We start from the raw sequence: 27003 nt of genomic DNA on the forward strand, positions 1-27003 counted from the left end.
GTCGTCTTGGGCTGGGGCCGATGTGGGGAGGACCCACTGCAGCCCCCTTGCCTGTGTACCCCGGAAGGTATGGGGAGGAGGTCACATGTGGGGGGCATTATGCTGGGATCCTGTGAGGAGCCTGCTCTTCCTTCTGTCCCGATCCTATCTGCCGGTCCAGCCCACCAGTCCAGCGCCATCACCATGGAAACCGGCAGCCGACTTCCTATTGGTGGGCGGGAGGGGAGGGGGAGGGGAGGGGACGGCTGGCTCTTCCCTGCTCACCCCCTAGATTCTAAGGCTCAGCCTTCTCGGCGCCCATCATCTCGGGGTTCCGGGGCTGTGGGGGACCCCTGCAGTCCCCAGAGCTGAGGCCAGCATAGAGACTATGAGGCAAGCAGCCCACCGACCCAGGCCTCCTTAGGATCAGCTGGGCTGCCCAGCAAGCTATCCAGCCAGCGAGCAGCCGCGGAGAGAGGAGCAGGAGATAAAGGACCACAACGGACCTTTGGGGATCACCCCCAGCAGCCTGCGGACCCCAAGCTGGCTGAGGGGTCGTGATGGATGGCCAGACTCACAGACGCTGACGGACACACAATGACACGAATGCACACAGCTGCACAACACTGAGATGCTTGGATACAAGCAGTGACAGCATCCCATACTGCCACAGCCCTGCAATACAGACACCCACACACACAGAGAAACAACTGGTAACTCTGAAACAGGCACAGACAGTGACACACAGAACCGCTATCCTCCAACACACACAAGTGGGGATACCATCCTCCAAACACACACACAAGACAGTGCTGACCTGAACAGACAGATCTGGAGACACACGCACACCCTCACCCAGGCTCTGCTGTCAGTGGCTTCTGCACATCCTCCCAGCCCTCACAGGGACACCCTCACAGGGACATACACAGCCACAAACAGACATAGCTCCCCCCGCACCCCACAGCTCCAGCTCTGACAATCCCGACTCCTGCAGCCTCCTTTGTGGGTGAGGAAGAACTCGGCCAACCTCGGATGGAGCCCCGGTAAAGCCAAGAGCTCAGAGAGGAAAGGTTTTGGTCTGGCATGACCCTTGCCAGCCCTTCCATTTGGCTGGGTGATGTCCCCCAGCCCGAGTCCTGGGGCCCCTTGGCAGTATCATGGAGCAACTGACACCCCTCCTACGGCCAGGGGACCCCGGAGCTATGGAGCCATGGGCACAGCCTGCCTGGCAGAGCTGGATTCCAGGACAGGAGGGCGAACCTGGAGGGGCAGCCCCAAGCATTGCCGATACTCCGACAGCTCTGCAGGTTGGAGAACTGAGGCCTTTGGAGAGCTCTGAGCCCGAGGGAGCTTGGAGCCCTGGGCCTGTGGGGGACATTGACCCTGAAGGAACAGAAACTGGGCTGCCCAGCTTGGGGCAGCAAGCAGCGAGCTCCGGACCCAGCTGCCCAAGGCTGGAGGACGAGGAGGTGGAGGCTTTCCAGGAGGTAAGGGGGCGGTGGAGGGCTTGGTCTGAGAGGTGGGGGCCTCTCCTTATGGGCATGATATGCAACCCCACGGCCCACCTCTCCTCTCCTGGTCTGTATCTGTGGTTTCCAATTCTGTGACTATCTGTCCTCCCTTCTTTGACAGGAATCTCAGTGGCTCCATTTCTTGCCATCTGTCTGTCCTTCTGACTCTCTGTCTGTATACATTTGGCCCTGCCCCTACCCCCCCCCCCCACCCCGTCTCTCTCTGTTAATCTCTCTCCTACGGTCTGTCTGTCTGTGTCTCCTCCTCCCTGAGTCTCTGATTTTGGGGGCTGGAGGATACTGGGGTATGTGGAGCTATATGGTGGAATCAGAGTGCAGAGAAAGCAGATTTAGGGGAAGGGGTTCAGTGTTGAGCTGAGCCAGGGAGGACAAGGTTAGGGGTGGGTGTGAGATGGAGGAAGTGGGACTTTGAGGTGGGGGGGACCCAGGGACCATGGAGCCTGGAGGGGTGGGCATGGGAACTTGGGCTGGCATTTCCCAGGAGGAGATGAGCAGGCATGGGAAGAACTGGGGACTACCAGAGAGGGTCCCAGGATTGGGGGTGCCAGTGCGGGCAGGGAGGCTAGATAGCCCCTTCTCCTGGACCTCCTGAGCTGACGCTGAAAGCCTGGGATGTGGGGGAGAATCTTCCTGTCTCTGTGTCTCCTGGGGCCATGGTGGGAGAGCTCTGACTAGGTCGGGTGGGTTCCTGAGGCCCTGTGCCCTGTCCTTTCCCATGCCAGGGCAAGTTGAGCATGGGCTTCGGGGACAGGCCCAGTCTGGAGCTGCTGAGGGCCCTGAGGGAGCTGCGGCAGCACTGTGCCATCCTCAAAGAGGAAAACCAGAGGCTGGTGAGTCCTGGGTCCTGGCTGGAGCCAGGGGAAGGCAGACTCAGACACTCTGCCCCTCTGCCTCTGTGCCCTCCTCATCCCATATATATCTCCCGCAGTGGGGGCCACATGGAGAGGACATGATCCCTGACCCAGAGAGGGTGAGCCCTTATCTAGAGTTGCTGAGGACTCCACTGTGAGCCCAGGCTCTAGCCCAAGGCCTGGGCAGTTAGGATTGGGTCAGCAGGGGTGCTTCCCACATGCCCTATTCTGGCTGACCCCTTGTCAGAGGAAGACCAGCTTTCCAGAGACGGAGGAGAAGGTGCGGAGGCTGAAGCGAAAGAACGCCGAGCTGGCGGTCATTGCCAAGCGCCTGGAGGAGAGGGCCCGGAAGCTGCAGGAGACTAACCTGAAGGTGGTGAGGATGGGAGGCCGGAGGCTGCAAGATGAAGGCTGTGTGACCAGGGAAGAGGGAAGTCAGGGCTGGGCCTGAGGGGTGGGGTTTAGGAGTCATGGACTCTTAGCACCCAGGAAAGCAGGAACTCGGGGGGCCAAAGTGTAGGAAGGGCAAATGCTGGCCAGGCTAGGAGGCTGAGGATTTCTGGAGCCACAGGAGGGAGGGAAGGGCTGGGCGGGGAGTTCCTGAGCAGGCAGGGAGCAGGATTCTGGATTACCACGTGCTGGTGCTGGCTACAGTCTCCCGCTGAGCTCATCTCTGGGTACAGAGCCTGTGGGGGCAGGGATGAAGACCCATCACAGTGGCAGCCCTAAATTAGCAGCATCCTTTGAGCTTAAACTAGGATGTGAGGTTAACTCTGTCAGTCCTGCTTGAGGATTGTTGGGGTCAAATGAGGCTGTTGGTCCCCTGCCGCCCCAGACAGGGTAAAAGCAAGAGGCCACACTTGTAGGTTTTTAACCTAACCCCTCCTTGGGGAGGAGCTGAGAAGTGGGAGAAGTGCCCCAGCCCTCAGATGACCATTGGCCTTACCCCTCCTCTGGCCAGGTGAGTGCCCCTGTGCCCCGTCCAGGGCCCAGTTTGGAGTTGTGCCGAAAGGCCCTGGCCCGCCAGCGAACCCGGGACCTCAGTGAGACAGCCAGCGCCCTGCTGGCCAAGGACAAGCAGATTGCTGCTTTGCAGCGGGAGTGCAGGGAGCTGCAGGCCAGGCTCACCCTGGCGGGCAAGGTGCGAGGAGGCCCTGGTCACCCCATCCAGCTCCGTCCTACCCAGAGCCACCTGCCGGGCTTGTGGGCTGTGGACCGAGATGTTAATGAGATGCAAATGAAGCGGGAAGGTGGAGGCTGCTGGGGAGTAGGTTCCCCTGGCAACGGCCCAGGTGGGAGCGGGGAGAAGCCTGAACTGAAGGGGGCGGAGCCATGAGTCCCAGACCTGGGTATTTCTGTGCTCCAGGCTTCAGGCTGTATGCCAGTGGGTTTGGTTGTATGAATCCACACATATCTAACACTTGCGTCAAGTGATGTTCACAAGGCATTTAGCAGTGCCGGGCACACGGCGAGTGCCCAGTAAATGAGTCACTGTATGTCTGCACGCGGGCTAGCAAATGCTATTCGCACGCACCTATAACCAAGGCATGTACTAGTATGCATGGGAGGATGTGCACGTTCCCGCGCATCAGAGCCCCGCTAGCAAGGGGACAAGTTGAGGGAGAGGTGGGCAGGGGTTTAGGCCAAATTTCCCTCCCTGTGCCCCAACCCAGGAGGGCCCCCAGTGGCTCCACTTGAGGGACTTCGACCGACTGCTTCGCGAGTCCCAGCGGGAGGTGCTGCGGCTGCAGAGGCAGATCGCCCTGCGCAACCAGCAGGAGCCGTCCCCGCCGCTCCGGCCCCCGGGCCCCACTGTCCGGGTCAAAGCAGGAGCGCCCACTCCCAGAGCCCTGGGAGAGGTGAGCGCCGGCACCGGGGCAGGTGTGTGTAGATGGAGGGTGGGGGGCTCCGGGATCTCCTCCTGAAACGCGCTCAGAGCCCCGAGGATCCGGTGGTGGCGTGAGCAGCACAAGGGCTGGGGGACCTTTCCTGACACCCTGAGGTAGGGTCCCGGTTCAGCCTCCCAGCACTCGTACCTGTGCCCACCCCCGGGAGTTTGTGGTCCGCCCTCCGCAGGCCGGTGTCCCGCGGCGCCCGCCCCGCCCCGCCGCCCCCGCCGCGCCGCCAGTGGTACGGCCTGGCCGCAAATCCCTGGTTGCCCTGGCAGCCGCCCGGGGCTCAGTCTGCGCCGCCGCCTCCTGCAGTTGCTGTTGCGCGGGGACGCCCCCTTCAGCGCCTGCCTGGTCCGCCAGGCCCGCCCCGGTTACACGGGGCAGCGTCCGTCCCGGCTCCAGGTATGGGCGACCCACACTGGGCGCGGGGCTTAGCCCCTGTTGCGCAGGCGAGGGACCCCACCTCAGGCCTCCAGAACTTGGAAGTCTGGCTCCTCTCCATCCTCTCTCCTTGGGTAGCACTTAGGTCCACCTCCTTCTGGGTGGAGGGTGCTTCTTGCTAGATTTTGCCCCTCTGCCTGACCCAGGGAGGGAGATGCATCCATCAAGACCTGTCCTCCTCTAGAGTTTGCACAGATAAATGGGAGGTGCCACAGGGTGGGCTTGGGGAAGCTTTAGCAGGGCCTGACCAGGTTTTGCATTAGGCCCTAGAGTCTAGGGCCTATTTGGATTGTCCAAGAACCCCTAGCTCTGGGAATACCATATCCCCAGGGACCCAGGTGGCCGCCTCGTTCTCTGCCAGTCATGGAAGGACACCAGGGCAGGTATTGAGTGCAGAGCAGGGCTGCTGCTAGAAGGAGCTAAAAAGGGAAAGCTTTGGCCTGGATAAGGGACCCATCTCTGTTCTCCCTGGTGAAGGAGCTGGAGAACTCAGAGGTGCAGCCTCTGCAGTTCCACATCAGGTGGAGATGATGGGATGGGGTGGGGAGAGAGCACCCCCCCCCCTCCACTTCCTGGACAGGGATCTCTTGGCTGACTGTGAGATGAGGTGGGAACCTCCCACGGACAGGCTGGGCTGGGAGCAGGCTGCCTTGGGGCCCTGTTCTCAGGTGCCAGTCCCGTGCTCCTGGGCATTTCCAGGCTACTCCCCAGGAGGATGTGGAAAACCCACCCGTGGTCCTAGGGGAGCCAGAGAAACAGCAGAGGGTGCAGCAGCTGGTAAGTCCCAGGGCAAGGGCTGGAGGAGGCCTGTAGTGGGCAGCTCTGCCTTCCCACATGAGGAGCCCTCGGTTCTGACCCCACAGGAGTCAGAGCTTAGCAAGAAGCGGAAGAAATGCCAGAGCCTGGAGCAGGAAGCCCGAAAAAAGCAGAGGCGATGTGAGGAGCTGGTGAGCTCTGGAGGGCCTCCCATAGGCCAGCTCCCCCATCCCCCAGGCCAGCCAGGTGGTGGGCTCCCTCTCTGCTCCGCTTTTATCCTTCTTGCCCTGAGGAGCACACTTTCCCTGTGCTGCGGCAGGGCTACTTTCCTGGCTGATGCAGGCACCAGGTCGGGGAGGAAGGCCTTGACTGGGAGGGCAGGGTCCTCTGTGTGGGGAGGGGAGGAATGTGGGTGCCAGGCTTCCTCCCCAGAGCTCCTCTGGTCTCTCAGGAATTGCAGCTGAGAGAAGCCCAGAATGAGAATGCCCGCCTCGTGGATGAGAACTCCCGGCTCAGTGGGAGAGCCACGGAGAAGGACCAGGTAGCCACTCCACACAGGTGCTGTGTGGTTTGGGATCCTGCTAGGGCCCTGGTCCCTGGCAAGGGGCTGTCTCCTCCACACCTCAAACTGGGCTGGAGTGAGTATGAAGGGTACGGTTCTCCCTGGTGAAGGAGCTGGTGGGACAAGGCTCACACACCCAGCTCCCTGCCACTCCCCCCTCTCCAGGTGGAGTGGGAGAATGCAGAGCTGAGGGACCAGCTCCTGGGGGTGACACAGGAGAGGGACTTGGCCCTTCGCAAGAGCCAGGGCCTGCAGAGCAAGCTGGAGAGCCTGGAGCAGGTGCTGAAGGTGAGAGGGCTGTGTTGGTGGGGGAGGAGGGGGGAGTATTGATACCTGGCACAGAGAGAAAAGTGGGACAGTGCAATATGCCCTTTGTGGGGCACTGGGGTCTGAGGCCAGTCTTGGAGCTGCTAGCCCCTTTCCTTTTGTAGCCTTAGAGGGTATCTGAAACACACGTTATCTGAGCCTCCCTCATCTTAGATCTTTACAGATATGGTGGGTCTCTGGCCTTGACACAGGGTCTTGTATTCCAGCACATGCGGGAGGTGGCCCAGCGGCGGCAGCAGCTGGAGGTGGAACATGAGCAGGCTCAGCTCAGCCTTCAGGAGAAGCAGGAGGAGGTCCAGAGGCTGCAGCAGGTGGGGACAGGGTGTCTAGAGGGCAGGAATGCTGGAAGAGTGGGAGGCTGCTGGACCTCAGCCTCGTCATCCACTCATCCAACAAGCATTTACTCAACACCCACTATGTTCCAGGTGCTGGGGGACAGTGGGCAAAGACCATGTCCCTGACCAATCAGCAAATAAGCTGATCTGTGATTGAGGTGATCCCAGTGGGGGCGGCGGATAGGGTTATGTTAGCGAGTGACTGAGGGACCACTTTAGGTCAGCAGGGAGGGTTTTAATACCTCCAGGTCACAAAGGAGCCAGCTGAAGAGCATTCCAGGTAGGGGACTAGAAGTGCCAATGCCCTGTTGTGGGAAAGAGGTTGGGATCCAGACCAGAGGGGCTAGAACGTAGTTGGAGGGACAGAATAGCAGGGGCAGACAGGAGCCAGATCACCTTGAGCATGAAAGGTTATTGAAGGAGTTTGGATATTTTGCTCTCTGAGTGGTTAGAAGCTATTGAAAGGTCCCCAATAGGGAGCAGCATGATCTGATTTCATCATTTTAGAAGGTGACATTGGCAGCGCCGTGGAAGATGGACCAGGGGAGTGGGATGGAGCAGGGCCATCAGGTGTTGGGGCTGTTGCAGGGGTCCACGTGGGAGATAGTGGCCATCTAGACTAGGGAGCAGGCAGTGAAGGTGGAAACAAGTGGATACATTTGAAGTATATTTTGGAGATAGAATCGATGACTCCACGGATTCCAGTCGTACAATGACAATCCCCACTCTGTTACCCATTTGCTGAGTAAACCCTGATAAAGGGTGGGGCTTTCACTCGCCAGGACTTGAGTGGCAGGGAGTCCGGAGTTCTGAGTTCTGTCTTGGCTAAGTTTGGGTTGTGTGTTAAACATTCAAGTGGAGATGCTCATAGACAGTTGGATCAATGAGTCTGGAGTCATGGGGAAGTTGGTCTTGAAGGTATGCTTTGGGGTCATCAGTGTGTCTAGTCATTTGACTAGAAGGGCCTCTTGGGAGAGAGTAACGAGTATAAAGTGGGCTCAGTAGCACCCCAACATTCAAAAGGGGAGCAGGAGAAAGAGACTGAGAAGGAGCTCCCAGGGAGATAGGAGGGAAAGAGAGAGACAGCATCAGGCCCACCTCTCCTTGACCCTATTGCCTTCTGGCCTAAGGTATGGTTCAGGGATAGGAGTCTGGAAGGGAGGAACGCTCAGCCCCCCTTCCTTCTGCCTCTCCCTCTCCTTCCCCCTCTTTCTGCCCTCCATCCTCCCTTCCTACCCTCCTTTGCATCTCCCTCTATCCCACCCCCATTCCTCATCCTTCCCCTCCAGCATTTTGCCTCCTCCCACCTGTAGGCCCAGGCAGAAGCTAAGAGGGAACATGAAGGGGCCGTGCAGCTGCTGGAGGTAAGTCCCTGGAGGTGGTCACCAGCAATACCAGCTTCGGGGGAGGCAGGGGAAGTTCAGAGAGAGCTAGAGTGGACTGTGTGGGGTGTGGGGTTGCAGGAAGGCCCCTTAAATACTCTAGTGCAGCCTTGGGCAAACTACGGCCCGCGGGCCGGATCCGGCTGTTCTATCCGGTTCTCTTGGTCTCCCCTCTGCTCCTTTACTTTGAATTTATATTAGTTCACACAAACACTCCATCCATGCTTTTGTTCCGGCCCTCCGGTCCAGTTTAAGAACCCATTGTGGTCCTCGAGTCAAAAAGTTTGCCCACCCCTGCTCTAGTGCCTGGAGAATCCCCTCCACCATTGGCCTGTTTCTCAGGCTATGGCACAACCAGGCAGGGTCTGGAGGCAGGAGTCTCATTACCCCCTCTCCCCCCCACCCCCAGGATGCCTTCACCTTGAAATAGCCTTCGATTTAGGAACTGCTCAGTCAGTCCAGGGAGCTGGCCACAGGGTGTCCACTTGGGCCCCTGTCTCTCCCTCTCCCTCTCTGGGTGATGACACACAGTCTCAGGATCTAATCTCTCCTCTGTGCTTTTCTTTCCTGCCACAGTCTACCCTGGATTCCATGCAGGTACAGCTCCTCAATCTCCCACCTTCCTGGCCCACTGAGCTGCATCTCCTCCCTCAGGTCCAAGTGGTCCCAACTCTCATGTCCAACAAAGCAAGGAGTGACCAGGAGCAGACCTGAGAGTCTGTAGATGGGCTGGGGTTCCCACAGGACACGTGGGCCATCTCCTTGTCCCGGACCTGCTACTACACCTGGCAGACACGGGGCCTTCCCTCCTCTAAAGCCTAGCCACTGAGCCCATGAGGAAGTTCAGCATCAGCCTAACCCATAATCCTCTTGATATTGGCCAGGGGAGGGCCCCTTAGGTTGAGACTCTCGGGATACCTGATGAAGAGGTCTTGAGAATCGGCTCGTTCTTGTCACAAGATGTCCCTAGCTCCCGTGTGTGGTCTCTCTGGGGACCTCTCTGAGGGCAGGGATTTGGGTCACTGACTGTGGGAGGGTGACAAGCAGTGGAGCCAAAAAAACTCCTGAGCTGATACTGGTGGTAGTGATGGGATGGGAGCCATCCCTTTTGGCCTAGAAAGCAGCCAGAAGCAGGAAGTGCCACTGCCTGGGGTGAGAGGGTGTGCTGAGTGTGAAGCAGGCCCAGCTCTTCTCTGGAGGAGAGTCATGTGATGTCCCACAGCTCCAGCACTTGACTCTGAGCTTAGACACTACTAAGGCAATGGGGCAGCCAGGCCCAGAATTGATACCCAGGCCTAGGGGCTGGGCGATGTGGTCCGAAGCCCTATGTGCAGCTATGTGGAGATGGCACAGGTTGGGACTGGGCAGCTTTGCCAGGCCTGGTGGCTCATGGTGGGTCTTGGCTCAGGTCCGGGTTCGAGAGCTCGAGGAGCAGTGCCGCAGCCAAACAGAACGCTTCAGCCTCTTGGCACAGGAACTCCAGGCCTTCCGCCTGCACCCTGGCCCCTTGGATCTGCTCACCTCAGCCCTGGGCTGCAGTACCCTTGGGGATCGCCCACCACCCCCCTGCTGCTGCTCCAACCCCCAGCCCTGCCGGGGATCCGGCCCCAAAGGTAAGGTAGACTCCCAGTGCCATTAGCCTGGAATCCCCAGGCTTGGGGATTTGTATAGAGCAGAAAGTTCAGGGTCAGAGAAGGCTAGCAATTCACCCGAAGTCACACAGCAAGTTAGAGCCAGGTCTGGAGTGGCTGTCCCCGAGTCTGGCCCAGGTGTCTCAGGCCACTGCTCCTTCCCTCCAATAAGACCTCTGTGTTCGTGGTTGGGAGTTGGGCTCTAGAACTCGATGGCAGGCAGTGTGGGCTTGTAAGCAGTTGGGCATCAGACCTGATGGTCCCAACTCTGTTCACTCAATAGCCCATGTAATTTTGATCTTGCTGCTAAACCACTGGGCCCCGGTTTCCTAAGTTATAAAAAAGGAAAAACTCGGTGTACCTCATCAAGCTGCTCTGAGGCTCATGTGAAATAATATCTGTAAAGTTCCTCTACCTCTACTCAGTAAGTTTTCCTAAATATTTCCCTTCTTGTAAGGGAACCCAGCTATGGCGGGCCTGACCCCCATAATCCAAGCAGGTCGACCTTGGTCCCTGGTCCTTCTTCAGGCCACAGACCCCACACCCACCCTGTACCATCTGTTCTTTAGACTCTGACCTCCTGCCGGGCTCCCCAGGACGCTGCACCCCAAAGTCTTCTGAGCCTGCCCCTGCCACCCTTGCCGGGGTCCCTCGAAGGACAGCCAAGAAGGCAGAGTCTCTCTCCAACTCCTCTCACTCTGAGTCCATCCACAACAGCCCAAAGTCATGCCCTACGCCTGAGGTCAGTGCTGGGGAGGGGCTGGGGTTCTGGCTCTGCTTCGGTAAAGTGGGAGGGGAGGTGGCCCTGACCTCTGTGGAGGCCCCAGAAGTTGGGTGACCGCTGGCCTATGAGGGGTTCCCACATTGGGAAGTGGAGCCAGGCCCTGGGAGAGAAGGGTCCGTAGATTCCTCCTGGTCCACAGGGAGCTCAAGGAGGAGCCATCTTGGTCTCCAGGGCCCCCCTGAAGGCCCTACCTTGGAGCCACCCAGCTCCACCCCTCTGGGGCTCAGAGAAGCCCCAGAGAAGTCCTGGGTTGGCTGGAGGGAGATACCATGGCGCCAGGTTCCACATAATGAGACTGTTCATGAGAGTGGCTGCAGCAGAAGTGATGGCTATGTGAGAAAGAGCACAGGTTCCGGGATTCAGATCCCAGTGCTGTCTTGGCAAGACCCTTTCTGGGATTTGGTTTCCTTGTTTGGATTTTGGAGCTAATAAAACCTCCTTGTAAGTTTGTTGTGAGGATTAAATGAAAAAATGTAAGGAAAGTGCCTTCCTCAGTGCAGAGCACACACTAAATACTTAAATGTGGCAGCTATTATTATCACTGAGTTCTTGGGGGTCACTCCCAACTCTTCCAGTCACCTCCTACCTCCCAAACTCCCGCAGCCCTGCTGTCCCAGGTTGTGGGAAGTGGTAGAATCCAGCCCCGGCCCTCTACTGCCCCCTTGTGGGACAGAGCAGTGGTGCTGGATTTGGATGCCCAGTGCTCAGGACACTTCTCACAAAGGGACAAAGGGACTTCTTTGTCCTTTTTTTTTTTTAAAAAAAAATATATTTCTTTATTGATTTCAGAGAGGAAGGGAGAGGAGAGAGAGAGAGAAACATCAGTGATGAGAGAGAATCATTGGTCGGCCTCCTCCTGCATGCCCCCTACTGGGGATCGAGCCCACAACCCAGGCATGGCTGGAATCGAACCTTGGACCCTTCAGTCCGCAGGCTGATGCTCTATCCACTGAGCTACGCTGGCTGGGGCTTCTTTGTCCTTTTGCCTCCTCTTCACCTCTTTATAGCATGCGGGGTGGGTGGGAGGAAGGGGCCTGGAGAAGACAGAGGCCTCTGGGGAAGATGGGGTTGGTACAGGGATCCCAGCTGAACATGTCCTCTTAACCTAGTTGGGCCAAGGTGGGTGCAGTGAGCAATCTCTTTGGCTAAAGGTGGACAACCAGGTCTCCATAAAGGCCTAGGGTAGTGGGGAGAGGAAATGGGACATGAAGGTAGGATGTAGGTCACAATTCTCCTCCAACCTCCAACATCCTCCCCCTCCTCCTCCTCCTCTTTGCTGTGTTTTTACCTTAAGGAGATCACTGCCATTGGACACCCACCCATACCAGTGTGGCTGGCCCCCTCTCCGATGGGGAAAGTGGTCATTTCCTGGGCTGGTGCAGTAGAGGTCGGGGCTCCAGGAGGGATCCAGGTTATCCCCACTCCCGCTCTGCAGCAGCTGGGCTTTGCTAGGATCTGCTGGCTCAGGAGCTGATTTAGAAAACAGCGGGGCTATTGCTATGGGCCTTGTACTCATTTTCCCTTCTCAAAGGGTCCTCCTCTGGCTCAGCCTGGAAACCTGCTTGCTTGGCCATTGGCCCCGAGTCATGGAGAGGACTGGCCCTTTCTGTTTTCCCCCAGGTGGACACAGCCAGTGAGGTGGAGGAGCTGGAGGCAGACACCGTCTCCCTGCTCCCAGCAGCTCCAGAGGGCAGCCGGGGAGGAGCCAGGATCCAGGTCTTCCTAGCACGCTATAGGTGGGCCTCTCACCCTGCTCCCTATCCCCCCAGCATGTGGGGTGGGTGGGAGGAAGGGGCCTGGAGAAGACAGAGGCCTCTGGGGAAGATGGGGTTGGTACAGGGATCCCAGTTGAACATGTCCTCTTAACCTAGTTGGGCCAAGGTGGGTGCAGTGAGCATTCTCTTTGGCTAAAGGTGGACATCCAAGTCTCCATAAAGGCCTAGGGCAGTGGGGAGAGGAAATGGGACATGAAGGTAGGATGTAGGTCATAATTCTCCTCCAACCTCCAACCTCCTCCCCCTCCTCCTTTTCCTCCCCTTCCTCCTCCTCCCCTTCCTCCTCCTCCTCTTCCTCTTCCTCCCCATCTTCCTCCTTCTCCTCCTCTGTGCCTCCTCCAACAGCTACAACCCATTCGAGGGCCCCAATGAGAATCCAGAGGCAGAACTTCCGCTTACTGCTGGCGAGTATATCTACATCTATGGCAACATGGATGAGGATGGCTTTTTTGAAGGTAGGAAGGTGGGGTCATTCTGTCCATTCCTCTGCTTTTAAGCTCTTCTTCCCAAAGACCTCCACCCATCCATACCCTCTCCCCAGCATGCTCAGTTCACCGTAACTTTTCAGACTCACCTACAAGGCAACAGAGACCTGGCAGCCTGTGGGGAAAGGGAAAGGAAGCGTATTGGGAAAGGGGGCAGCTGGTCTGACTGCAGGTCAGGACAAGGCCTCGCACAGTGCAGCTGATAGACAGTGACACGGGATTTTGACTGAATTCACTTTTGTGCTGGCAGACAGACATGGCAGTGTTTAACACTAGTGACATTGAGGTCAGACATGTAGCACAGATCTGATGCTGGAGTCCAGTTGGGTGTAGGGAGGAGGAATCAGGGTCCAGAGCCCAGGAAAGGGTGTTAGCAAGTAGTTAGCACGTGTCAGGGCCCAGGCAGGGGGTGGACTTCAGAGCAATTCTCCAGGGGGGAGACCAGGCAACTGAGACAGATGTCCCATTACTGAGACTGGGTAACAGGGCAGGGCCTGCAAAAGAGACTCCGTAGGGTGTTCCTGGCCTGGCACCAGGTTTTTTGTTATGAAAAAACAAAACAAAAAACTGACACCTTTTTTTTTTTGGAGGGGTGGGGGGCAGCAAAAATATAAATATTAACCAACCACAAATTTCTAGAATTTGAATTATACAGCCTGGGATAGACTTTAAAGGCATGGAGACGACTGGATGCAGGATGCCGTATTCCTCACCAAACTTGAGCTAAGTGACTGGTTCAGCTGTACCTGGTCCCACCTGGACTGCTCTCTGTGGTACCAGCACTGGGGCATGTGCCTGACTCCAGCACCAGCCTTTCAGGGCTGTGGACCTGCTTAGTATGAAGGCTCCTATCTTAACGTCATATTAGGGCTTATATTAATTTCCAAGGGCTGCCATAACAAATTACCCCCAACTGGGTGGCTTATAACAACAGAAATGTATTCTCACATCTCTGGAGGCCAGACATTTGAAATTAAGGTGTTGGCAGGCCCACACGCCCTCTGGAGGCTCGAGGGGAGAACCCGTTCCTTGTTCCTTTCAGCTTCCGGTGGTTCCAGGTGTTCTTTGGCTTGTGGCCACATCCAGTCTCTGCATCTGTCATCACATTGCTGCCTCCTTTTCTCTCATTATCTCTCTCTGTGCATCTCTTATTGTTGTTGGATTTAGGACCCACCCAGATAACCTGGCATGATCTCATCTCAAGCTCCTTACTTAATTACATGGGCAAAGATGCTTTTTTCCAAATCAGGTCACATTCATAGGATCCAGGGATTAGGACAGGGACATATTTTTGGAGGCCCCTATTCAACCCACTACAGCGCTAATATTATCTTATTTGTAATGTCCCTATTGTTTCTTCTTCAAGTTTCCTTGCCTTTTTTTTCTCTCCTAGCCTGAGAGAAAGAGAAGGTGTTGGGGAAACTCGCAGGCCCTATATGCACCCTCTGCTGCCCCTGCCTCCCACTAAGGCACAGCAGCCACTATTCCCTGGGGATTTTTCCTTCTCTCAAATTAGCTGACATGACCTGCTGTGTCCCTTGACGTCCCTCAAACAAACAAGAGCACATGTTACAATACTCTGTGGTCAAGTGTTCAGAGGAGCTGGCACAGGTAACAGAACTGACCTTTGGTCGCTGCCTAGACTGACCGCCAGTCATGCTCCCAGACCCGGGCCTGCTTCTAATCCCATCTGGAACATACTTCAACATGCACCTCCTCAGAGCACGGACATTCGCCTACATCCTTGTAGCATCAGTATCACCTCCGGACTAGTTAGAAACGCAGCATCTCAGCTTCACCCAGACCTAACAGAATTAGAATCTGCATTTCAACAAATCTCCAGGTGATTCCTGCACACATTAAAAATAAGGAGCCCTGTGCTATATAGCCACAATACTGTGATCACACTTACGAAAACGAACAGTAACTCCCTAATCTAGGTCTTGACTGCTCTTGTCTTTTAAAAGTGCTGACAGGCAAACCTTGATTTGAATCAAATGCTTAAGATCACCCACTCACCATTGTAAAATGCACTTATTGGACCGGTTTTTCTCTACCTCCTCTCTGCCTTTCCCTTCCCTGCCCTCCCTCCGCCAGGGGAGCTCATGGATGGCCGAAGGGGCCTGGTTCCTTCCAATTTTGTAGAGCGCGTGTCCGACGACGACCTCCTGACCTCCCTCCCTTCGGAGCTGGCCGATTTGTCCCACAGTTCAGGCCCTGAACTCAGTTTCCTGAGCGGTGGTGGAGGTGGCAGCAGTAGCGGGGGCCAGAGTGTCGGGGGACGCAGCCAGCCCAGATCAGAGGAGGAGACTGCAGCGGATGAGCTCAGTCTGAGCCCCTCACCGGAAGGCCTGGGCGAGCCCCCTGCTGTGCCTTACCCTCGCCATCTGGCCGTCCTCAAGCAGCTGGCCCACAGCGTGGTGCTGGCCTGGGAGCCGCCTCCTGAGCGAGTGGAGCTGCGTGGCTACCAGATCTGTGTGAATGGGGAGCTGCGTCAGGCCCTGGGACCTGGGGCACCCCCCAAGGCTGTGCTTGAAAACCTGGACCTGCGGGCCGGGCCGCTCCGTGTCTCTGTGCAGGCCCTGACCAGCCGGGGCAGCTCTGACCCTCTGCGCTGTTGCTTGGCCATGGGTGCCAGGGCCGGGGTGGTACCTAGCCAGCTACGAGTCCATCGACTGACAGCCACTTCTGCTGAGATCACCTGGGTGCCCGGCAATAGCAACTTGGCTCATGCCATCTACCTCAATGGGGAAGAATGCCCCCCTGCCCGCCCCAGCACCTACTGGACCACCTTCTGCAACCTGCGGCCTGGTACACTCTATCAGGCCCGAGTGGAGGCTCAGCTCCTACCTGGAGGATCCTGTGAACCAGGCTGGGAGAGGCCGGAGCAGCGGACTGCCACCCTGCAGTTCACGACACTCCCAGCAGGTGTGCAGGCTTGGGCATTGACTGTGACACCCAGAAGGCCAGGCCATGGGTGATCGTGGAAGGAGAGGCTGTTGTTACTAGAATTTTCAGGGAAGTGGCAAAGTGGGCGGTATCTCCAGCGGTGAGTGTCCTGCATTCCTGGGTCTTGTGTCCCTTTCCCCCAGGCCCACCCGATGCCCCCCTGGATGTGCAGATTGAGCCAGGGCCCTCTCCTGGAATCTTGATCATCAGCTGGCTCCCCGTAACAATAGATGCTGCTGGGACCTCCAATGGCGTCCGGGTCACAGGCTATGCCATTTATGCGGATGGGCAGAAGGTACGGGCTGGGCACTCTGTCCATCTGTACCCTAGGAGCAGGATGTGGGTCTCTCCTTGCCATGCTCAGAGGCCTAGTCTCTCCAGCCTGGCACAGTGATGCCCAGCCCCTGGCATTTGGGCACTAGGTAGCAGATTAGTTAAAAGCATGGGCTTTGGTAACTGGGATTCAAAAAACCATTCTAGCACCGAAGCCCTGTGGCAGGCAGCTTAAAGGAGATAGGCATGCCAAGGGCTTAGCACGGCGCCTGGCTGTGCGAGTCACCGTTGTCGTTGTGTCCTCACACTTGGTCCATCCCAGCTTCCCTTTCCCCTCCTGTGCTCCCTCCGCCCTGCAGATCATGGAGGTGGCCTCACCCACGGCGGGCAGCGTGCTGGTGGAGTTGTCCCAGCTGCAGCTGCTGCAGGTGTGCAGCGAGGTGGCCGTGCGCACCATGTCGCCCCATGGCGAGTCGGCCGACTCCATTCCAGCTCCCGTTGCCCCGGCCCTGGCTGTGGCCTGCCTGCCAGCCAGGGTCTCCTGCCCCTCACCCCGGCCAGGCTCAGAGGCCAGGCCACCCCTTGCTCCAGCCTCCCCAGCTCCTGGAGACCCCAGCTCTCCCCTACAATGCCCCGAGCCCCATGGAACTAGAGAGCCCCATGGAGTTCCCGCAGCGAGCCCTCCCAGAGAGACAAGAGGATCCCAAGAGGAGCCCACAGCACCTTGCTCCCAGGTACCCTACTGGGCAAGGGGGCGCAGGTGGAGGCTGGGAGAAGGGCCGGGGCTTGGGCCCTTCCTCAGTGCCTTCTATTCCAGGAGGAGGCTGGGGCAGCTGTGCTGGGCACCTCAGATGACAGGAGGGCCAGAGAGCCAGCCATGGGTGAGAGAGCTCCTGGCCCTGCAGCTTCCTCACTGGCCCAGGACAAGACTGAGTGGACTGCAGGAGAGGCCTGCCTGGCACCCTGCTCCACGGAGGGGGCCCCGGCCCCGAAGGTGCCCTGTGCTGAGGCCAGCCTTGGAGGAGACACGGGGGTTGGGCTGAGGCCCAGGGCTGAGGTAAGGGGTTAGGGACATACTGTGCCTCCTCAAAGAATCGGGCCTGCCTCCTTGCCTCCTATCAGCCAAAACTTGGCCCTCTCTGCAGGTTCTCTGCTCTGGTCTATGCTGTGTATCTGTTTCTTTGCCACTTTATCTTCCCAGATTCCTCTTCATCTTTCTCTTTTTCTCTTTCTCTTTCTCTTCCTTTTTCTCTTCCTCTTTCTCTTTCTTCCTCTTCCTCTTCCTCTTTCTCTCTTTCTCTTTCTCTTTCTCTTCCTCTTCCTTTTTCTCTTCCTCTTTCTCTTTCTCTTTCTTCATCTTCCTCTTCCTCTTGCTCTTCCTCTTTCTCTTTTTCTCTTTCTCTTCCTCTTCCTTTTTCTCTTCCTCTTTCTCTTTCTCTTTCTTCCTCTTCCTCTTCCTCTTCCTCTTCCTCTTCCTCTTTCTCTTTCTCTTCTTCTTTCTCTCTTTCTCTTTCTCTTTCTCTTTCTCTTCCTCTTTCTCGTCCTCTTTCTCTTCCTCTTTCTCTCTTTCTCTTTCTCTTCCTCTTCCTCTTCCTCTTCTTCTTTGGCTCCCATCCTTCTCCTCCTCTCGTTGTGTATACCCCCATATGGGACATGACCCTCTCCCTCTGCCAAGGGGTTCCTTTTATTCTGGCTTCATTCTGGCTGGGGCTGACCCTGCCAGAGTGCCCCCACCCCGAGTCCTTCTCTGCCCTTTCCCCTCTCCTCCTTTGTCTCACCTCTTGCAGAAGGAAGACATGGCAGAGCTTGGGGTGCGTCTAGTGAACTCCCTTGGGGACCATGGACGAAACTCAGATCTGTCAGACATCCAAGAGGAGGAGGAAGAAGAGGAGGAAGAGGAGCTGGATTCCAGGGCTTGCTCTTTCCAGAAGCAGGTTGCTGGCATCAGCATCAGGGAGAATGGGCCCAAGGTAATGGGGTGAGGAGGGGCTGGTGGGCCCTAGACCTCGAGTTCCAGGGGTCTCTACCCCATGTGTCAGCAGCTGCTCCAGCCACCAGTGAGTGCCAGCAACCTTCTAGGTGTGTGGGCTGGGCCCTGTCCTAAGCCCCAGATAGGAAGTGGCTCAGGATTGACCTCTGCCCTCCTGGGAAGAAAGGGGAGGATGAGGAGCTCTTTGCTGCACCTTCTCTGGCTTCAGCCCACCAGATGCAGCACCCTGGCCTTCTGAGATCCTTGTGTTGGGAGCTAATGGGGAAGGAGTGGGGAGTCCTCTCTGCTATTACAGGCATGGCCTGCTCCTGTCACTCAGGGCCCTGAGCATCTGTGCAGCCATATCCTGGGTGTGTTCCCTCAGTCTCTCTGGCTCTGTCCTGGACACACCATGTGACTTTGGGCCACCCCCCTCTCTGGTCCTTCCTCTTGGAGGAAGCTGAGGGAGGGCTGTGAGGTTACCTGTAACCCCTGCTCTCATCTGAGGGCAAAGGTCACAGCTTTTTCTTTTTTCCATGGACCTCTCTTCCCTGCTGCCCTCCTCCCCCATTTCGCCCTCCCCATCCCCCATCCCCCAGCCCCAGCCCCAGCCCCAGCCCCAGCCTGAGCCCTTCTCTGAGACTGACAGTGACGAGGAGATCTTGGAGCAGATCCTGGAGCTGCCCCTCCAGCAGTTCTGCAGCAAGAAGCTTTTTAGCATCCCTGAGGAGGAGGAGGAGGAAGAGGAGGAGGAGGAAGAGGAAGAGGAGAAGCCTGGGGCAGGCTCTTCTTCCCGAGACCACAGCCCGCCGGAGCCCACATTGCTGGAGCTGGGTGGTGACAGCATTCGTCCTCAAGGACCTGGACCACGTCCCTTGTCTCCTGAGCCCTCCAGTGCCAGGGACCACCTGGAGGACATGCCAGGGCTAGTTGGTGGAAGCAACTGGGGGAGAGGAAGTGGCTCTATCGAGAAGCCCCCAAACTGCAGGCGGTCCCCAGATCCCCGAGAGCACTGCAGCCGCCTTCTCAGCAACGGCGGGACCCAGGCTGCTGGACGACCCGGCCCCACACGGGAGAGGGGTGGCCCACCTGTGGGCGAGGGCGCTAGGGGTGGACCAGAGGCTGGTGGGAGAGGGCGGCCAGCCCCTTCCCAGTGGCACCCTCATGGCCGGACGGCAGAATCTGTCCTGGCCAGCTGCCTCTCCCCCAAGTGCTTGGAAATCAGCATCGAATATGATTCTGAGGATGAGCAGGAGGCAGGCGGCCGGGGTGTCAGCATCACCAGCTCCTGCTACCTCAGAGACGGGGAGGCCTGGGGCACAGCACCCATAGGAAGGTCCAGGGGAGCTCTGAAGGCCAATTCAGGCCCCAACCCCTACCCACGCCTCCCGGCCTGGGAGAGAGGGGAGCCAGAGCGGAGAGGCTGCAGTGCGACTGGCAGAGCCAAGGAGCCAGCCTCCCGGGTCCGTGCCCACTCCCCACCCCCGGCAGCCCCCTGCCTGCTGCCGCCTGGTGGCTCTGCTTGCTGCCCACCAGCCACTCCCATTCCACGCTGCCGCCTTCATCAGCAGAGGTGGGGCTGGGCCTCTGGGCTCCCTCATCTGTCTCTTCCCACCCACATTCCACTGCTTTGCTGCTTCTGCTGATCGGAACTGGGATGCACCATATTCTGTTATTATTAGTCACCAATTGCCGCCAGCCAGCCCCCTGCCTTTGGGCAGGGTGGCCCTTTCCTCTGCTTAGGACTCTGACTGTGATGTCCAGCGTCACCCAACCCTGACGCTGAGAAGAGGCCCTCCTCTCAATTTCTCCTTGGTCAACTCTAAGATCTCACCTTAGTCCCCTCTACCGCACACAGCTACCAGGGTGGCTGGAGCTGGGCCTCCCCACCTACCCTTCCTCCCCCCATGGCGGTGTCTGAAGTCTCCAGCGAGGTTGGGCCAAGACTGCAGGAGAGGAATGTTGTGTCCCTGCTCTGCTGTGCTGCTTTTGCTGACGGGGCAGAGCTGGGGAGCACACGCGGGGTTCTGCCCCTATTGAGGTGCCTGCCAGATGGATGGTGTGACATTTCTGCCCTCTGTTGCCCCCTCTTTGCAGGCAACAGAGATTGGAGAGCCCAGAAGGCAGGACAGGTCTGGGCAGAGGGGACCCCTTCGGAGAGGGGCCCGAGCCCCCAGGCCGGACACCACTGAGTTGGGTGAGCACCTGATGGGGGGCTGAGCTAGGTGTGGGGGGCCTTTCCTAACCTCTTGGCCAGAGCTCATTATCATTGCTCTCTCTCCCCAACTATCCACAGCCCCTCCGAGGAGCCCCCCAGAAGAAGTGCTGGCTCACCAGGACCTGCCTGTCAGGGTCTTTGTGGCTCTGTTTGACTATGACCCTGTGTCAATGTCACCCAACCCGGATGCTGGGGAAGAGGAGCTCCCCTTCCGGGAAGGCCAGATCCTGAAGGTGACTCACTGGGTCCTCCCTCCTCCCTCCTTTGCTGTGTGGAGATGTAACCATGCACGGGCCAGAGCACAGCTTTTAGAGCCACGTGAAATGGGGTTGTCACTTCTGGCCGTGTAACCTTGAATAGATGAACTCTTCTGGGCCTGTTTCCTACCTCACAGGGTTCTTCTTCTTCTTTTTTTTTTTAAATATATTTTATTGATTTTTTACAGAGAGGGAGAGAGAGTTAGAAACATTGATGAGAGAGAAACATCAAGCAACTGCCTCCTGCACGCCCCCTACTGGGGATGTGCCCGCAACCAAGGTACCTCCTGGTTCATAGGTCAACGCTCAACCACTGAGCTACGTCGGCCGGGCAACATCACAACTTTTATTATGCTTCCAAGTACTTATTGAAGGCTTTTGCTCTTGCTCTGAGGTTGGGGAGATCTAGTCTGAGGTAGGGCCAGGGGAATGGACGTGCAGATAGTGGGTGACGATACTACCGAAAAGGCTATTTTCTCTCATCTCTCTGATCCTTAATCTTGGCCCTTTCCCCCAATTTCGTGTTCCACAGCCACAAAAGGCAGAGCGTTCTGCAGTTCCAATTGTAGTGCTGCGGGGCTGGGGCCTTGGGCATAGGGAGCAAGCTCAACTGGCCTCCTGACACAGCTGGTCTTTGCCTCCAGGTGTTTGGGGACAAGGATGCTGATGGCTTCTACCGGGGTGAAGGTGGAGGCCGGATGGGCTACATCCCCTGCAACATGGTGGCTGAGGTGGCTGTGGACACTCCTGCAGGGAGGCAGCAGCTGTTTCAGCAGGGTTATTTGTCCCCACATGTTCTCGTTGAGGGCTCAGGTATGACCTGCCGCTGTCCCTCAGCCAAGGCCCCCACCCCAGTCCCAATCCCCCCATCCCCCCCCAAGCTTTGTATGTCTGGAGTATGGAGCATTTGTGTGTCTGGAGAGGTGGGAAGCCTCATTTTTCAAGAGTCTAGCACAGCCACTGGGGCCTCACAGAGACTGAGGCCAGTGTGGCCGTAGCAGTGAGCTTGCCACATGGAGCAGGGTCTGCTGCAGAGGGGATGGGCTTTGCATTTTGGATTCTGGAGGCTGGGGATGGGAGAGGAATGCTCTTTTTAAATATATATATATATATATATATTTTATTGGTTTCAGAGGGGGAAAGAGAGATATAAATATCAATGATGAGAGAATCATTGATGGGCTGCCTCCTGCACACCCCCCACTGGGGATCAAGTCTGCAACCCAGGCATGTGCTCATGACTGGAATCGAACCTGGGACCCTTCAGTCTGCAGGCTGATGCTCTATCCTGAGCCAGCTAGGGCAGGAATGCTCTTTAGAAACTTGTGCACAGGGACCCTGGTGTGGCCCCAAGAGGAGACTCCAGAGTCACTGTCCTATCCCTGCCTCAGTTTCTCTCTTACATCTACTTGTCTTCCTGGATCTCTTTCTATCCCCCACAGCCCGAACAACTGGGCCTCCCCCCAAGCCCCGCCGCTCCAAGAAAGGTGGGTGAGACCCCCTCTCCTTTGGGGCCCGTGAGGATGAGTGGGGATGGGGTCACTGCTTGGCTCTCTGGGGAGACACATGTGGGGTTTTGAGGAGGTAAAGGGGATCAGGGCAGACCTTCACACCATCCATCCCTTCTCGAGGAGGTTACTTCATTCTCAAGGGGACTGGAGCAAGGGGCAAGCCGCCGGGCCCTCTGCCCCAAAAAGCCTCTGACTGTAAATTCTGTGCAACCTGGAGGAAATCACTTACCCTTCCTGGGCCTTAGTTCATGACCCACACCAAAGGGCTGGGCTCATGTGCTCTCTGAGCATCCTTCTCCTGCATCCCTGATGTGAGGCTGAGCATCCCGCCTGCCCTGCACCATCCATCCCCTGCTTGGGATGAGCAGGGATGTGAGGGGCGGGGCTCACACACACATTCTCTCTGCAGCTGAGTCAGAAGGTCCAGTGCAGCACTGTGCAGGTGAGGGGCCATCCTGTGTAGGGGAGACTGGGGAAAGGGGTGGGGCAGGCAGGCCCTCTGGTCTCTGCTCAGAGGCTACAGTGAATGGGGGAGGTGGTGCATAGGGGGTCAGCAGACCTCCATTGCAGAAGTGGTGGGGTGGGGAGTCTAGAGAGAGTCCCGAGTCTTCTCCTCTCCCCTTGCAGGCCGCCCCCAGCTGGTCTCCTCTGCCAGCCTGAGAGCCCCCCGCTCCATGGTGGCTGCGTTTGACTACAACCCTCGGGAGAGCTCCCCCAACATGGATGTGGAGGTGGGGACCCTCAGATAGAGGCCAGCCAACAGGGGGTGGGGGGTGGCAGGGCCTCCCTGGGTTTGACACCTGTCTCTTGGTCTTTCCACAGGCAGAGCTGCCCTTCCGAGCAGGGGACATCATTACTGTGTTCGGGGGCATGGACGATGATGGCTTCTACTATGTGAGAACACTGGGGGGATGCCATTCCCACCTCACAGCCCTGCAGAGAGGGCTCTCCCAGAGCTGGGGAGGGCACGAGCAAGGGTTCCCCACAACGGATGCCTGGGGGAATGGACAAGCCACCTCCCATGACGGAGATGTTGACCTCAGGCTGTTCAGAGGGCTTCCGGGTCAAGGGGTGGGGCTGAGGCCTGTTTCCTAATCTCAATCTCACCAGTATCTCCTCCCCAGGGGGAACTAAATGGACAAAGGGGCCTGGTTCCATCCAATTTCTTGGAGGGCCCTGGGCCTGAGGCGGGCAGCTCCCACAGGGAGCCTGGGACACCCCTGACCGAGAGTCAGGTCAGTGAGGAGCTGGTGTGGTGGGGGGGCCAGGGCAGTGTGGTGGGAGGGGTGCAGAGGATGATGATCAATGAGCCCTGCGCCCAGGCTGGAGCTGCTGAGTTCTGTCCGAGGAGCCCAGCCAGGGCCAGCGCCCTCCAGGAGGCGCCCCTTCAGCAGAGGGGTGATCCCCAGCCCAGCTGCCCACACCCCGGGGCTGATGCAGGTGAGGGGCCCTGTGGAAAAGAACCCCTGTGCCTCCACACCTCTAGCCTGGTTTCAGGAATCTCCCACCTGCTGGATCTCCCTGTCTTCCCAGAGCCTTTCAAAGCCAGTTGCCCAGTCAGGCAGCTTCCTGGGTTCTCACGCTTAGAACGTGCCTCTTCCTGGGGTGGGTGGAGTACAGTTAGGCTCCAGCCTCACAGGGCAGGGAGAGGGCAAGGAGGCCAGGCCTGAACCAGAAAACCCAGGTTTTCAAAGGCAGTGCAAAGCAGGACCAGCCCCTGTGACCTGGCAACCTGGTGACTGGGCGAACCCGTGGGTCTGTCCGTAACCCATCTCCTCTCTTTGTTCCCTGTTCTTCAGAGAACGAGGAAGAGAAGAGTCCAGTGCTAGATGGAGATAGATATATGTAGAGCAAGCAACATGTAAGTGGGGGGCTGGCCCCTATGTCCATGTGACCCCCACTCCTCATCGCCATAACCAGACAGTACTCCTTTGTCTCGCATGCCCGAGCTACCTGGCTTTTCCACTTTCCTCCAGGGAATGAGAGAGGGACATCTTGCTATGAGATCATAGGATCATCCCCTCCCCTTGCCTTTGGCCAGTGCCAGCTGTCATAGAAACACATGTCATCTTAGTATATAATGTCCCATATTAGCAGACTCCTCAGATATTCTATAACATACGGCTTATAGAATATTACATGGCGTCCACATTATGACTCCTCAGTGTATTATGATACTATATGCCATGGTATTATAATATTATTATTATTATTATTATTGGTGACAGAAGGATGACACTGTAAAGCCACCAGTAATAATAGTCTCCCACCCTTATCCTCTTCGTCATGATCTCTTAGGGGATCAGATGCATGATCTTACTTCCAACTTTCCATTTCCACTGCTGAGGGGAATAACAAAGGGTGGGGGCTAAAACAGTGGAGCCCATAGATGAACCACACCACTCCTCGGGGGGGGGCACTTAGAGACCCCCTCTGTTTCCCTAGCAACCCTTCCCTCATGGCCAGCCATCAGCCCTGACTGGTTGGCAGTAGATGCCGTAACCTTTAGGTGCTAGCAGACCTCTTGGTGGGCAGGCCCTGCTACATCACCAGGGCCTTGGTGGGGCTGGGTCCCAGGCTGGGCACCCAGCTCCTTGCCTCTGGTCTGGGCTCCATGTCTGGCTCTGGCCAGGAGACCGCCAGGCTCTGGCAGCAAGTAGAGGTTTGAGGGAGTGGAGTGTGGAGGACATGCAGGCTGGCAAGACCTGACTTGTGCCAGGGTATGTGCCAGGCCAGGAGGTCATGGTGGGGAATATGGGAATATGTCGGGGGGGGGGGGGCGGTTAGAAGAGACTTCCTGGTGGCTCTTCTGTTTTCCCAGTCCCTGTCCTTAGGCCACTAACAGCACTGTCTGGGTGGGTCTGTGGCAGAGGCGACATTCCCAGCTGCACATGGAGCTAGGAGGTTCAGCAAGGGAGAGATGCTAAAGGGGGGGCCAAGGCAGCCTCCATCCTTGTGCTGGGGGCTGAGTGACGCCCAAATATCTCTGGTTTCAGGCTCCCAGCTGCTCTCTCAGGACCATTCAAGGAAGAGTTCTGATCTCCTCCCCATGGGGTGGACACTGGCTCCCCTCCAGGAAGGCCCTGGGGAAGCACATCTGCTGGGCTGGGGGGCATGCCCCTTTGCCCCCTGGAGGGAACAGCTGCCTCTGAGTGGTCCTGGTCCTTGCTCTCCCTTCATTGGGAGGGGATGACAAGGGGAAAATTGGGGAACTCCTCCTGAGGGTCAGGTCCAAGGACTCGAGCTCTGTCAGCTCAGCACCCCGTAGAGACACCCAGAGAAAGGGAGGGGCTTGCCCAGGGCCCAGGTGAACAGGAGCAGAACTGCCCTTGCCTCTGTCCCTTCAGACTCCTAGCTCAGTGCTCCCTCAGCATCACTGTGCTCATTCACCTCTCTGTGCTGTGTGTGGGGTAGGCGGGCTCTGTGTGTTTTGTTGTTGTTTGTTTGTTTTAGAGAGAGTGAAAGGGAGGGATTGTAGGGGAGAGAGAAAGAGAAACATAGATGTGAGAGAGACACATAGATTGGTTGCCTCCCACAAGTGCCCCCATTGGGGCTGGGGTCGAACCAACAACCCAGGTACGTGACCTTTATTGGAAATCGAACCCGCAACCCTCCAGTGCATGGGCCTATGCTCTAACCGCTGAGCACACCGGCCAGGTGGGCTCTGGTTCTTGACCATGGCTCTGCAACGCGGAGTTCTGGGCGCCTGAAGCTGTAGGGTAAAGGAGTCAAATTAGGGCAGGGAGTTGGGCCCTGACCTTGTCCCTTCTCTCTCACATTCCAGGACTGGGCTGGCTCAACACAAGTGCCCCCGGTGCCTCCAGGTGGGCCCTGTGCCCCTGGCCCTGGCAGCCTTCCCAGGATTGAACTCGGGGGGCCACAGGGCACAAGCGAGAAGGTGCGGGACCTCTTATCCAAGGGGAAGCAGCTCCTCAGGAAACTGGGCTCTGGAAAGAAGGCGTGATGCTGTGGCTCATCCTGCAGAAGGAAGTGGTCCCTGGAGGCCCTCTCCCCCCTCCCCGGTCCCTGTCCTGAGGGTGGGGTGGGAGGACGGCCCTGGACTTCTATTCTTCTGAGTTAACACTGTGGCAATTGGAATAGAATCAGAGACTCGGGGAAGGTCAGAGCTAAATGAGTCCTTGAGGATGAATCCTGAATGGGCACCTTCCTCTTATAGGAGGGGAAACTGAGGCCCAGAGAGGAAGTAACTCACCATGCTCACAGAGCCAGGACTGGACCCGGGACTCTTGACTCTTAGTACACCCACCTATGCCTAGTTTCTCACCACGGGATGCTAGTCCCTTCTCTGGCCTTCCCGCTCCTAGGACAGGGGACCCTAGGGGGGAAAGGGGCCTGTTCCCTTGGATGGCACTGGCTCTCCTGATCATGTCTTCCCTGCCCTGAAGGAAAGTTTGCACTGGATTGTCCCGAGCCCCTCCCCACAGGCCGTGTATATATGTACATACTCAGTGCCTCAGTCTAGCTTCCTCCATCTCGCATCCATTGCACAGGCCCGGGAAGGAGAAAGGCCATGCCAAAGCGGGCCTAACCCCCAGAGTGCTCCACCCCGCCCTGCCAGCCCGGCCTCTGGCCCCTGTGTGTCCCCCAACCGCAGAGACCCAGGGAGCCAGAGGCAGCAAGCAGGAGTTGGGTTTGCCTTATTTTGCTCATCAGATTGAATTTCTCTTTTGCATCGTTTTCCTCTGGCCCCTGTCGGAGTCCCGGGCTGGGGAAAAGGACAGATTTATGCAGCTATTTTCATACATTCCCAGTTCAGAGTGGGGTGGGGGCTCTCCACCCTTACCCTCACCATCCATCCCCACCCGCCTGCTGGGTGAGTGTCTCTGCATGTTCCCTTCGCTGTGGTGGGAGATTGTTTGACTGAACCCCACCCCTACCTTGGTCTCCAGGGGTGAGGAATGGTGGGGGTATTTGTTTAAAAAGACATTTTATTATAATAAAGTCTATTTTCACAAAACCCATGCTGGATTCTACCTGGGGCGAAGGACTCCTCAAGGGGCGGGTCATGCTGGACTTGAGAACCTAGAAGTTACATCCCAGGGTGCCTGGGGCAAACTGAGTGAACAGCAATCA

At 57.4% G+C, this 27003-nt stretch overlaps 1 protein-coding gene across 9 annotated transcripts; it reads left to right on the forward strand.

The window, feature by feature from the left end:
• The first annotated feature begins 273 nt into the window (after positions 1-273).
• On the forward strand, positions 274-26970 carry TSPOAP1 (TSPO associated protein 1). 9 transcript variants are annotated; one of them, XM_080681508.1, is made up of 32 exons: positions 274-1466; positions 2234-2341; positions 2610-2738; positions 3324-3503; positions 4036-4221; positions 5395-5472; positions 5559-5642; positions 5903-5992; positions 6179-6301; positions 6547-6651; positions 7989-8039; positions 8634-8654; positions 9466-9670; positions 10258-10430; positions 12093-12208; positions 12593-12702; positions 14830-15660; positions 15825-15976; positions 16314-16688; positions 16772-17011; positions 17742-17924; positions 18523-19386; positions 20021-20120; positions 20220-20374; positions 21043-21211; positions 21841-21885; positions 22319-22351; positions 22537-22640; positions 22732-22803; positions 23034-23144; positions 23709-23770; positions 25694-26969. In XM_080681508.1, exons 1-31 carry the CDS (start codon positions 1137-1139, stop codon positions 23736-23738), a joined length of 5553 nt encoding a protein of 1850 aa, XP_080537634.1. In that variant the 5' UTR covers positions 274-1136; the 3' UTR covers positions 23739-23770; positions 25694-26969. The 9 variants fall into 9 exon arrangements, with proteins under 9 accessions (XP_080537634.1, XP_080537626.1, XP_080537628.1 ...); XM_080681500.1 differs by lacking the exon at positions 23709-23770 and having other exon boundaries at positions 25694-26970; XM_080681502.1 differs by lacking the exon at positions 23709-23770 and having other exon boundaries at positions 18529-19386; positions 25694-26970.
• The last annotated feature ends 33 nt before the right edge of the window (positions 26971-27003 follow it).

Source organism: Plecotus auritus (genome assembly GCF_963455305.1).
Source record: "Plecotus auritus genome assembly, chromosome: 7".
In the NCBI taxonomy this organism is placed as follows: Eukaryota; Metazoa; Chordata; class Mammalia; order Chiroptera; family Vespertilionidae; genus Plecotus; species Plecotus auritus.

Coding starts and splice junctions, on each gene's coding strand:
- TSPOAP1 (XM_080681500.1), top strand. CDS start 1,137: ATGGAGCAACTGACACCCCTCCTACGGCCAGGGGACCCCGGAGCTATG. Junction 6,652..7,988: donor AGGTCCAGAGGCTGCAGCAG/GTGGGGACAGGG, acceptor TCCCACCTGTAG/GCCCAGGCAGAAGCTAAGAG. Junction 8,040..8,633: donor GGGCCGTGCAGCTGCTGGAG/GTAAGTCCCTGG, acceptor TTCCTGCCACAG/TCTACCCTGGATTCCATGCA.